Genomic DNA, 12674 nt, shown 5'->3' on the forward strand with positions numbered 1-12674 from the left:
ACTTATATTCGGGATTTGTGTCGAAAATTTGCTCTGTCGACTAAGAAAACTTCGTTATCGATTAATTGTCGTAAAATTTGACCAATAAAATTACACATCTTTAAAACTCAAACTTCAACTTTTTCAAGTAGTATCAGTCTGAAGTATAAAGAAATTAAAAACAAAATATTTATACAATGTGCTCAAGTTTTATTGGTTCAATGTATACGAAAAATACAACATTAATCAACAAATATACCTGTGATTATAGATGATTTTCTCGTAAAATTCGAGTTGTATTCGGTTTATAAGAAAAATCCCTGAGATGAAGTCTTAACATTGGAGGTCGACTTATATTCAGACAAATATGGTAATTTCACCTGCCGAAGCATTAAACATGTTCTTTTTGAATTATTAATCAACACTATAGAATTACATTGACATTTTTGCATACCTACCATTTGCTTACTATTTTATTATTCAAACGCACAAAAAGATTATATTATTAATATATTTTTCAAACGCTCTCTGTTGAAACATGACCGTGTTTTATTGAGCAAGTATCAATTCCAAGGCAGTGCTGCTTATATCCTTGGATTTATATAATTTCTCAACGAGTTTTTGACGATTATAAATATATGCATTATTGTCTCTCAGAGCCGCTTTTGAATACTGTATTACGTCAGGCTGTATTGTAAAGCATATGACCAGACGCCAATGTAAGAGCTGCCATAATTCAAGCCGTGTTTACCTTGTTTCGTTTTATATATTTTTTTAATTTAGGTTAAAATAATTGCTCCATTGGATAATTCTACATGATTGGATAAAAGTCATTTAGACTATTTAATGGAGCCCAGAATCTATTTTAAACTACAGGATTTTGAATTCAAAATAAAAAATGTTCCAGGCTTTAGTGACGAGGCTTCTGTTATAGCAGATTTTGCTTGAATACACACGAATAAAATGCCCTTGACAAAGTTTTCGAGATGAGATAAAGTGATACAGTTTTGAACAAACTTGTTTTAATTCAATTAGACCCGATGTGCTATAAGTAAATTTTGAAGTTTTATCTTTCCTCACATAATTTACTTCAGTACAATAATTTGCAATGCCACTGCATATTGAAGTTCTCCCACAAAAGCGTTATATGGCTGTGAATTGAGCTGATTCAACAAACTGAAAGTAATGCACGAAATCAATAAGTCATGGTAGTATGAGTTTACCACTACGTCATGTAACGCTTCTAATATTTATTAATATAACTACATATTTTTTTTATTTGTGTCTACGAATTTTTTTTGGTGAAGTACCTTCAGCGATATAGATTGTTTCAAATGATAGCAAGTGTGAAGAATCGGCTCCTTATACAATTTCACTGCTAGAAGAATTGATATAAGAATACTGAACATGTAGCCTAGCTATAGAAAGCCTAGTGGGTCTGATATTTTCAGTATATTACATTGTGATGTTAGGATAAGCTGTGGACCTAGGTTGGAGCGTTACACTGGGGCCGCTGTAGGTGAACTAATGCTAATGTGAGGGATAACTTTCACAATTTTTACTAGGCCACCTAAATCACTATAAACTGATATAATTATCTCCAAAAATAAAATAAAAAAATAGTTGCATAATTGTCTTTGGAAGGTGAAGTCCAAGCGAAGATGTAAATTGTGATAGGTGAACAAGCTACAATGCAGTTTGTTCGAAATATCTTGAACGAAAGAAACATGTAATAAAGTAGAAATCCATAGACAAATGATTGCTCCCCCCCCTCCCTCTTTATTACCCAATTTTTATACGAGTATTATAAACTCATAACTGAGCTCGATCGATTTTTGTTATTCATCTTGGAGAGGGCCGAGGACAACACCACCGTGTATTTTTTATCACGTAAGATTCAAGTGCCATTACTGTACCTTCGATTTGTTTGAATTATTTATTATAAAAAAATTGTTAACTTAGTTGTAAAGTATAATAGGTATTTAAAATATTTATTACCATCAGAAATTTTCCGACTATATCTGTACTACGCAGTACATAAAATTTGCATAATCTTTTCGAAACAACAAGAGAAAGAACTTTCATGAATTTTAAATCTATAACTGAACTGAAGAAGGTTTTTAATTAAACAGTTCAAATTTGAAATCACAAAAGTATGAACAGCACACTTCCAGTCAAAGCTCATATCTAATTGCAAACTACAATTTAAGTTGTGTCTTCTAATTACAAACGTGTAACAGATTTATAAGGGCCCTTCTCATTCCATTTCAACATCGACTATAGCTTCTTCTACGACAATCTGCTCAGCAATTGGTGGAATTTGAATTGGAAGAGGATCAGGTGACCAAGTGTACGTATTACTTGCAGAGTGCTCTTTCAAGTACTCACCTCCCTTTTCATCGTAATCTTTACGGTTCACCAAATACTCAGAAAGGTTACCATTTAATGAAAAATCTCTTGCACCATACCACGCATCTAAGCTAGTATTCTTTGCTATGTTTACTTGAAAACTAGACTTGAAAGGCCTGATCTCTCTCAATTCTCGCTTCAATCTTTCAAGAAGACCTGGAAAAGTTGCAGATCCTCCGGTGAGGAATATATTAGCAACCAAAAGCTTCTGTTTTTCTTGTGAATAATTTTTCAGGACAAATTCAATAGTTTCTGCGATACCAGCCTCAATAGATCCGATCATGGATGGCTGAAACAATAGTTCTGGAGCTCGCAATCGCTCCACACCAATGTGAAGCTGGTGTGTCTCTCCAGGTACCAAGGGGATGGAAGACCCAGCACCGTCGAACTCAGGGTCATGATGTCTCAGGACATCTTCAAGTTCAAGAAGTTTTTCTTGTTCCAACTCAGAGTCAGAATCGCCTCCTTCCTGAAAATAGCTTTCATATCAATTTCACATTTTAACAAAAGAAGGTAAAGAAAGATAATTACATAATTTCATCATTCAAATTGTATGAAAATGAAAAAGTATTACGCTGAATATTTATTTTTTATCATGCCAACTTCGGTGATTACGTTAATTACAATTCAGGAATTGAATATAGTAATTTTGCAGAGTTAAAACTGTCACAAAAATGTAACTCGTTACATCTAAACAGAGTTCCCACAAATTATTGGGAAAAAAATTACAAGATATTTGCAGATTTTCTTGGATCTAAAATATGGTTTTCCCTGATATTTTCTCAGTTCTAGCAAGTTACTAATACCTAAATCGTTCAACTTGTTAACTCCATTTTTGGTTCAAATTCAATTTGATTTGAAGAAGAATATAATGTACATTAAAGTCGGTATAAGCCAATTTCTTTTCTCAACCAGAAGAAAAGAAATTTATTATCTCAAAAAATCGTTTCTAATTCCCATTACAAATAACTGATATTTTCAGTTTTTTTCATAACCAACTTAAAAATCTCTTGATATTTCCAGGTTTTACAGATTTTCCAGGTGTGTGGCCACCCTTTGTAAAGTACCTGTTAAAACTCACTCGATTAATTGCTTTGTATACATCCCAGTCTTCATCCCTCATACCAAAATCATCATCACGTTTTTCCTTTCTTGCTAACTGACTAATTATTCTCATTCTTTCTTGTGCCGCAGCGGTCCTTCGTTTAGCCATGTCTTGCCTGCGTTGTCGTTTAGCAAGTCGTTTGTCTAATATATCTTGCCTAAAATAATGAAAACAGCAAGGCATTATTGTTCACCTGTTAAAGATAATTATTTTTTAATGGCAGCATCTATTTTAGAAATACCTTTTCTTTCTAACACCAGTGATCCATTCATCAAAATCTTGCTGATCTTTGGGTTGAAGAATTGATTTTATTTTAGGTTTTGGCTCTTCGATAACAATATTTTCTTCATGAGAGTTAGCTGCTACTATTTTCTGTCTAGTTCTTTCAACCTTAGCCTGTAAATTATTTATCATTTTAATTAAGTCAGCTTCATTCGATAAGCAATACGATTTTAGTGCTTCTTCAAATTCATCAGTTTCCCCTTCTTCAAGGAGATCCTGAACAGCCATTAGCTGGTTCAGCTGTTCTTCATCCTCAGCTAACTGAAAGATAACACAGTGGGTAAATTTAAGGTAATACAATATTATACATCTTCATATAATATCTATGAAGAATGTGTACACCAAAATTTCTAAGAATTTGATTTTCTCAGAAACTTTAGCTCTGACATTCCAATACATGGCATGCTGTACAATACAGACATGTATCTGACCCTTTCCTCCCGTTTGCGAGCATTGATTTCCATCAGTCGTCGAGCGAGTTCTCGTTTCCTTTCTTTTTGCTGTTCTACAGTTAGACCAGGTGTGCTCGCTGGAGCCACATAAGGTAATTGTACTCTGAGTACATTCATGTCATAATAATCTGGCTCAGCCCATTTTGATATTTCCTCTTGATATGCCAAAGCAACTATTGAGTGGTCACGAATCAGCTCCTAGAAGTCCAAAGTTACTGAACGATTAGAAGGGTACCGCGGAATGTATGCCAATGTGAGCACAAAGGATGATCCTTCAAGCATTTATGCCTAACAACATATCATTGTAAAATTACAACTCCTGAATCAAGTAAGATAATTAACAACTGTAGCTGAAACACAGTTTCTCAGCGAGCTAATTTTATCAGCAGAAAATTGCTTTATAGGAGGAGCAGTAAAAAAAAATAATGGAAATAACTTGCACTGATTTCTCTAATTGACATACTTCTGCTCTGCTTGGTGTTATTGCATTGACGTGCACCGGGTACTTGAGCTGAAGTAATCGGTGCATGTAAGAAGTGATATGGTAACCACCAATGTTAATTCTCCTCGCTTTAGTAGGATCAACTTTCCCATCAAGTACTGGAATGACGTGAGTTGTATGGTAGCCAATACTGACGATTAGACCATCCGGTGGACAATTGTTGTGGTGATATGAAAAGAGACAATCAACTCCATAGGATATAGCGGGTACTCCGTAGCATTCAAATAAAAGCTCGGCCATCACTGGAAGAAAGTTCGTGGTATTTGCAACGCTGACTGATAAAGTAGGAAAAATAATTGTCTCATGTGGTGCTTACAATTTCTCGAGTAATTGGGATTTAGAAAAGCTTCGGTGAGGACAATTGGATGCTCTACGGAACCTTCAGTATCAATTCCCATGTGAGTAAATGTGTAGTCAAATATCTGCTCCTGTGCCTCGAAATGTGTGACGACGTTACGATCGAATTGGGTTTTCAATTGAAAACGAACTGCTTCAATATTTACTATGTCATTGCCCACTTGCAATTCACCATCTTTTTTACCCCGTTCCTTACGCGGTTTCGCTATCAAATTTTTAAATATCAACTGTGGTTCCTTTTCTATTGCCCAGCCAACTCGGCAATTATACGAACCTACGATAATAAGGTAAAGTAACAAAAATAGCCCGATAGATTGCGATATTAATTGTATATATGTATATATGTATATATATATATATATATATATATACCATTGTCAATGATCAGTGGCGTTGCATCGTTCTTTATTTTCGCCGAATATTCGTAAACTAGATCAGGCACGGTTTTGATATCTTTCAATTCAAATATTTCCATTGTCTGGGAATTGAATTGTGTATTTACATTTTCTCTGATGCGACAGGCGGAGAAACGACAACACAATTCTGGAATATTTAATCACTCAATTCCTTGAGCGACGCGCACGTTTACTCAGTTTACTCACTTTTACTCACGATCAGTACCCACCCCACTCATTGACACGTTACGTGCGAATGATAAAACGTATTGTACATACCACCACGGAGTGGTAGGAAAGAGACAGCACTCTGCGATAAAACATGTCCCCACTTTTTAGTTAACGTATGAATTAGCTGAATGCGATTTAAGCGCCTCTTACGGATAAAATTCAAATTTCCGCTATGCTACGTAAGAAAAGAAGACGGGTGATCGTAGTTATAAATGTTCGTGCCATAAACATACTCCGTAAATTCGTAAAATACGGATTTGAACCAAACTCAACCGATATCAAATAAGACGTTAACTAAATAATATAAAGATAATTGTCCTAATGGCTTTGTTGTGACAACCGAAAATCGTCATGCGCTTGCGCCCCTTGAGATATTCCAACGGTAGAGTTGAGAATTTATTGCAGAACATCAGAGAGTTACCGATTTCGACATTATGCTGGCTGCATTCACCTTCCGAGTAACACAGTCTTCGCAATGGTAAACCCAAGCCAGTACTTGGCCTGTGTGTACTTACCGAATTGTCAGCGATACAATAAATTAATAATGAGAATAAATTTCGTTCAAAATTCGTAGCAAAACAATGATTTAATTGAAGTATAGGTACCCGAAAGAAGAATGTATACATAGATCAGAAATAATGATAGATCAGATGTAATAATGATGCAAAGACCACAAAGTATAAATGTATATGCGGTCCATGTACGATATTGACATATATGATTCATTTATGATGAATACGTGATGCATACTACAATTTTATAATTTTCCAGGAAACATACTAGATTATCTACAATAATCGGCTATAATATGGTAATAAAAGAATTGTTCGTTTCGATATGGGATTCTATTCGACACGCGGTCTATATATTCCACAACATTAATATTCATAATTATTCCAAGAACTTTTCATTTCCTCTCTAGATCGTGAATTTTCGTAGGCATAGAATTGAAACGCTGTTTTAGCTAGTCGCAAGTGAAGTATCTACGTTGGGTAGAAAAGCAGAATTGTTGTTCTAAAAGTGTTTGTATAGAGAAAAATTCAGAGTAACCGTAATACATCACGGATGCGCTAATTTTGATCGAGATGAAATGGATGCTCCGTATATGAGACAGTATTTAACACAGTGACCTGATTTGAAGACCTAAATAGGTGATTGTCGGCGATTTTTTTTTTCATTTGATAGGGAGAAATAGATAGAGAGATAGAACGAAGCTTCTTAAAACTGTAAGTGTATTTTAACACACATTTGACAAGTACGAGCACAAATTTTTAACATCCAACTGTTGCAGAACAGCAGCGTTATTAGCTGATCCGTTAATTGAAGAATATATCTTTAGTCAAAAGCTGACCATCGAAGGGCCAAGCCGCTTGAGTCTGGAATCGGCAGGAAAGATGAAGTGCGTATTTCTTGCCTGAAATATAGAAACTAAAATCATTATACATCATATCATATCATCATAGATCATACATCATACATGTACATCATACATCATACATTATAGTATTGAAGTTCGAAACCAAAGTTTGGATGTTCGGATGTTCAGAAAGTGAAGTGACCCAAAAATTTTTTTCTCTCGACGTCATCGATCTAAAATCGGCTAGCCGAATTCCTCAGTCTGGAAACAACCGCGCAGTAGAGCGGACGGATGAGAATCGCGCTCCGCAGATTTCGGGTACCGAGTTCTCTACCCCGTTCCGGATCCGCTTTCTGGAGCAACTCGACTTCCAGGACAAGCGCTCCGTGATTCCTGCGCTCCAGGTTCTCTACATGGTGGAACTCGACTTCAGGGACGAGCGCCCCGTAGTTTCTATGCTCCAGGTCCGCAACGTGGTGAAACTCGACTTCCAGGACATGCGCTCCGTAGTTTCTGCGCTTAAGGTCCACTACCTGCAGGAACTCGACTTCCAGGATAAGCGCTCCGTGGTTCCTGCGCTCCAGGTCCGCTACCTGGTGCAACTTGACTTCAGGGACAATCACTCAGTAGTTCTGGCTGTCCAGGTCCTTGACCTGGTGACTTTCGACCTTCAGGACTAATTTTCCGTATTTCTGGCTGTCCAGGTCCTCCACCTGGTGGATTGTGACACCCAGAAAACGCGAAGCGTAGTTCCTGCGCTCCAGGTGCGCTACCTGGTGAAAATCGACTTCCAGGACAAGCGCTCCGTAGTTTCTGCGCTCCAGGTCCACTACCGCGTAAAACTCGACATCCAGAACAAGCGCTCCATAGTTCTGGCTGTCCAGGTTCTTGCCCTGGTGATTTTTGACCAAGCGCTGCGTAGTTTCTGCGCTCCAGGTCCATTACCTGGTGAAACTCTGGAAGGAAGGAGGAGGGCGAGGAAGACGAGGAGAACAGGGTGGGTGAGGAGGAAGACGATTTGTGCACGGTGAGTATACCATTTTTATAACATTTCATGACAATTGTAATTATATTTTATCTAAAACTTTTTAAACTCGTTATGTTTACAACAAATTATTTCAATTCATTCTTCACGCAAGCCCAAATTCAGTAGCTATCGATACGCTAGTAAAATTTGTATAATATTTTGTAATTTTCTCATAATCTTCTTGGTAAAATGTGTCAATACAAAATTATATTAATCCTTACACAATATTTTCGATGTGTTCTAATTTTTACTGAAAATATTTATTAGTATTCGGGGTATAACCCGAGGTGGTCAGCGGTGGTTGTCGGAGGTGGTTGGCGGTGGTTGGAGGTGGTCGGAGGTGGACGAGGAGAAGGATGAGGAAGACCAGGAGCATAAGGTGGACGAGGAGGACGAGGATTTGTACACTGTGAATATAACATTCTAAAGTATTGAATAGAGTAGGAGTAGGAATAGGAGTAGGATCAGAAGTAGGTTCAGAATTAGGAGTAGGAGTAGGAGTAGGAGTAGGAGTAGGACGAATTTCCTACTATTCCTAACCTACCCTACCCTACACTCCCCTAGCCTTCCCGCGCCTCCCCGCCGACTATACTCCTATTCCTACTCCTACTCCTACTTCTACTTCAATCTTACTCCTACTTCTACTACGATCTTACTCCAACTCCTGATCCTACTCCTATTCCTACTCTCACTCTTGAACCTACTCCTGATCTTACTTCTATTCCGACTCCTACTCCTGATTCCACTCCCATTCCTACTCCTAATTCTGATTATTATTGTTGTGAAATATAAAGACTACGTGTCGAATTGAATCCCATATCGTAACGAACAATTCTTTTATTGTCATATTATAGCCGATTATTGTAGATAATCTAGTATGTTTCCTAGAAATTTAAGAAATTGATAGTATGTATCACGTATTAATCATAAATAAATCATATGTATCAATGTCGTACATGGACCGCATATACATTCGTACTTTTTGGTCTCTGCATCATTATGACATCTGATCTATTTTTATTCATGATCTATGTATAGATTCTTCTCTCGAGTAACTATACTTTAATAAAATCACTGTTTTACTACGAATTTTAAAAGATATTTATTCCCCTTATTAATTTCTTGTATCGCCGACAAGTCAGTGAGTACACACAGGCCAAGTACTGGTTTGGGCTTACGATTGAGAAGACTGTGTTACTCTAAAGTTTAATGCAGCCAGCATCGTGTCGAAATCAGAAATCCTCTGATGTTCTGCGATAAGTACGCAACTCTACCGTCGGAACATCTCGCGGCGCAATTTTCGGTTGTCACGTCGAAGCACATTAGGGCAGCTGTCTTTATATTCTTAATTTTTTGCCCCTCTTTGCATTTTTGACGAAAATTTTTGCGATTTTGAAAAGTGCTGAAATCAATTCTTTGGCGCACTATATCGACGTAATTTTGCGAGAGAAATCGATTGGGTGCAGACCCAATGCGCTGCGATCAACGCATCAAAAGTTAAAGCCAAAAAACCAGAACCCGAATTTTCGACAATTTTCAGCAGGTGCTTTTTCGCTCGCCATTTCTCTTCTGTTGGTCCTACGCTCTTTTCGCTGCGATTTCTGAGTTCCTGAGGGTCCGATTGGTCAGATAAGGGCCATTTAAATCGAATCTGAGACCAAAAGTTTTTTGCTCAAAAGAAAGTAAGGCTTACCCCTTTGTGTTTTTGGCGAAAATTTTTGCGATTTTGAAAAGTGCTGGAATTAATTCTTTGGCGCACTATATCGACGTAATTTCGCGAGAGAAATCGATTGGGTGCAGTCCCAATACGCTGCGATCAACGCATCAAAAGTTAAAGCCAAAAAACCAGAACCCGAATTTTCGACAATTTTCAGCAGGTGCTTTTTCGCTCGCCGTTTTTCTCCTGTTGGTCCTACGCTCTTTTCGCTGCGATTTCTGAGTTTCTGAGGGTCCGATTGGTCAGATAAGGGCCATTTAAATCGAATCTGAGACCAAAAGTTTTTTGCCCATAAAAAAAGTAAGGCTAACCCCTTTGTGTTTTTGGCGAAAATTTTTGCGATTTTGAAAAGTGCTGGAATTAATTCTTTGGCGCACTATATCGACGTAATTTCGCGAGAGAAATCGATTGGGTGCAGTCCCAATACGCTGCGATCAACGCATCAAAAGTTAAAGCCAAAAAACCAGAACCCGAATTTTCGACAATTTTCAGCAGGTGCTTTTTCGCTCGCCGTTTTTCTCCTGTTGGTCCTACGCTCTTTTCGCTGCGATTTCTGAGTTTCTGAGGGTCCGATTGGTCAGATAAGGGCCATTTAAATCGAATCTGAGACCAAAAGTTTTTTGCCCATAAAAAAAGTAAGGCTAACCCCTTTGTGTTTTTGGCGAAAATTTTTGCGATTTTGAAAAGTGCTGAAATCAATTCTTTGGCGCACTATATCGACGTAATTTTGCGAGAGAAATCAATTGGGCGCAGTCCCAATACGCTGCGATCAACGCATCAAAAGTTACAGCCAAATAACCAAAACCTGAATTTTCGACATTTTTCAGCAGGTGCTTTTTCGCTCGCCGTTTCTCTCCTGTTGGTCCTACGCTCTTTTCGCTGCGATTTCTGAGTTCCTGAGGGTCCGATTGGTCAGATAAGGGCCATTTAAATCGAATCTGAGACCAAAAGTTTTTTGCCCAAAAAAAAAGTAAGGCTAACCCCTTTGTGTTTTTGGCGAAAATTTTTGCGATTTTGAAAAGTGCTGAAATCAATTCTTTGGCGCACTATATCGACGTCATTTCGCGGGGGAAATCGATTGGGTGCAGTCCCAATGCGCTGCGTTCAACGCATCAAAAGTTAAAGCCAAAAAACCAGAACCCGAATTTTCGACAATTTTCGGCAGGTGCTTTTTCGCTCGCCATTTCTCTTCTGTTGGTCCTACGCTCTTTTCGCTGCGATTTCTGAGTTCCTGAGGGTCCGATTGGTCAGATAAGGGCCATTTAAATCGAATCTGAGACCAAAAGTTTTTTGCCCATAAAAAAAGTAAGGCTAACCCCTTTGTGTTTTTGGCGAAAATTTTTGCGATTTTGAAAAGTGCTGGAATTAATTCTTTGGCGCACTATATCGACGTAATTTCGCGAGAGAAATCGATCGGGCGCAGTCTCAACACGCTGCGATCAACGCATCAAAAGTTACAGCCAAAAAACGAAAACCTGTGTTTTCGACATTTTTCAGCAGGTGCTTTTTCGCTCGCCATTTCTCTCCTGTTGGTCCTACGCTCTTTTCGCTGCGATTTCTGAGTTCCTGAGGGTCCGATTGGTCAGATAAGGGCCATTTAAATCGAATCTGAGACCAAAAGTTTTTTGCCCATAAAAAAAGTAAGGCTAACCCCTTTGTGTTTTTGGCGAAAATTTTTGCGATTTTGAAAAGTGCTGGAATCAATTCTTTGGCGCACTATATCGACGTAATTTTGCGAGAGAAATCGATTGGGCGCAGTCCCAATACGCTGCGATCAACGCATCAAAAGTTACAGCCAAAAAACCAAAACCTGAATTTTCGACATTTTTCAGCAGGTGCTTTTTCGCTCGCCATTCCTCTTCTGTTGGTCCTACGCTTTTTTCGCTGCGATTTCTGAGTTCCTGAGGGTCCGATTGGTCAGATAAGGGCCACTTAAATCGAATCTGAGACCAAAAGTTTTTTGCCCATAAAAAAAGTAAGGCTAACCCCTTTGTGTTTTTGGCGAAAATTTTTGCGATTTTGAAAAGTGCTGGAATCAATTCTTTGGCGCACTATATCGACGTAATTTCGCGAGAGAAATCGATTGGGTGCAGTCCCAATACGCTGCGATCAACGCATCAAAAGTTACAGCCAAAAAACCATAACCTGAATTTTCGACATTTCTCAGCAGGTGCTTTTTCGCTCGCCATTTCTCTTCTGTTGGTCCTACGCTCTTTTCGCTGCGATTTCTGAGTTCCTGAGGGTCCGATTGGTCAGATAAGGGCCATTTAAATCGAATCTGAGACCAAAAGTTTTTTGCCCATAAAAAAAGTAAGGCTAACCCCTTTGTGTTTTTGGCGAAAATTTTTGCGATTTTGAAAAGTGCTGGAATCAATTCTTTGGCGCACTATATCGACGTAATTTCGCGAGAGAAATCGATTGGGTGCAGTCCCAATACGCTGCGATCAACGCATCAAAAGTTACAGCCAAAAAACGAGAACCTGTATTTTCGACATGTTTCAGCAGGTGCTTTTTCCTTCGTCATTTCTCTTCTGTTGATCCCACGCTCTTTTCGCTGCGTTTTCTGAGTTCCTTGGGGTCCAATTGGTCGGGAAAGAGTCATAAGAATCATATTCTGAGACGAAAAATTTTTTGGTCAAAAAAAAGGATGGTTAACCCCTTTGTGTTTTCGGCGAAAATTTTTGCGATTTTGAAAAGTGCTGGAATTAATTCTTTGGCGCACTATATCGACGTAATTTCGCGAGAGAAATCGATTGGGTGCAGTCCCAATACGCTGCGATCAACGCATCAAAAGTTAAAGCCAAAAAACCAGAACCCGAATTTTCGACAATTTTCAGCAGGTGCTTTTTCGCTCGCCGTTT

The 12674-nt window shown here is 38.3% G+C and overlaps 1 protein-coding gene across 3 annotated transcripts; it reads right to left on the reverse strand.

Annotated features, from left to right (window-relative positions):
• Positions 1 to 506: 506 nt before the first annotated feature.
• Positions 507 to 5777, reverse strand: Arp5 (Actin-related protein 5). 3 transcript variants are annotated; one of them, XM_069135122.1, is made up of 7 exons: positions 5459 to 5777; positions 5046 to 5360; positions 4691 to 4971; positions 4207 to 4425; positions 3735 to 4036; positions 3470 to 3650; positions 507 to 2857 (listed from the first exon to the last, which is right to left on the reverse strand). In XM_069135122.1, the coding sequence occupies exons 1-7, from the start codon at positions 5559 to 5561 to the stop codon at positions 2237 to 2239; spliced, it is 2022 nt and encodes a 673-aa protein (XP_068991223.1). In that variant the 5' UTR covers positions 5562 to 5777; the 3' UTR covers positions 507 to 2236. The 3 variants fall into 3 exon arrangements, with proteins under 3 accessions (XP_068991223.1, XP_068991229.1, XP_068991248.1); XM_069135128.1 differs by having other exon boundaries at positions 5589 to 5775; XM_069135147.1 differs by having other exon boundaries at positions 5689 to 5750.
• Positions 5778 to 12674: the final 6897 nt, after the last annotated feature.

Source organism: Neodiprion pinetum, chromosome 1 (assembly GCF_021155775.2).
Source record: "Neodiprion pinetum isolate iyNeoPine1 chromosome 1, iyNeoPine1.2, whole genome shotgun sequence".
In the NCBI taxonomy this organism is placed as follows: Eukaryota; Metazoa; Arthropoda; class Insecta; order Hymenoptera; family Diprionidae; genus Neodiprion; species Neodiprion pinetum.

Coding starts and splice junctions, on each gene's coding strand:
- Arp5 (XM_069135122.1), bottom strand. CDS start 5,561: ATGGAAATATTTGAATTGAAAGATATCAAAACCGTGCCTGATCTAGTT. Junction 3,651..3,734: donor ACTGGTGTTAGAAAGAAAAG/GTATTTCTAAAA, acceptor TCATTATTTTAG/GCAAGATATATTAGACAAAC. Junction 2,858..3,469: donor TATACAAAGCAATTAATCGA/GTGAGTTTTAAC, acceptor AGCTATTTTCAG/GAAGGAGGCGATTCTGACTC.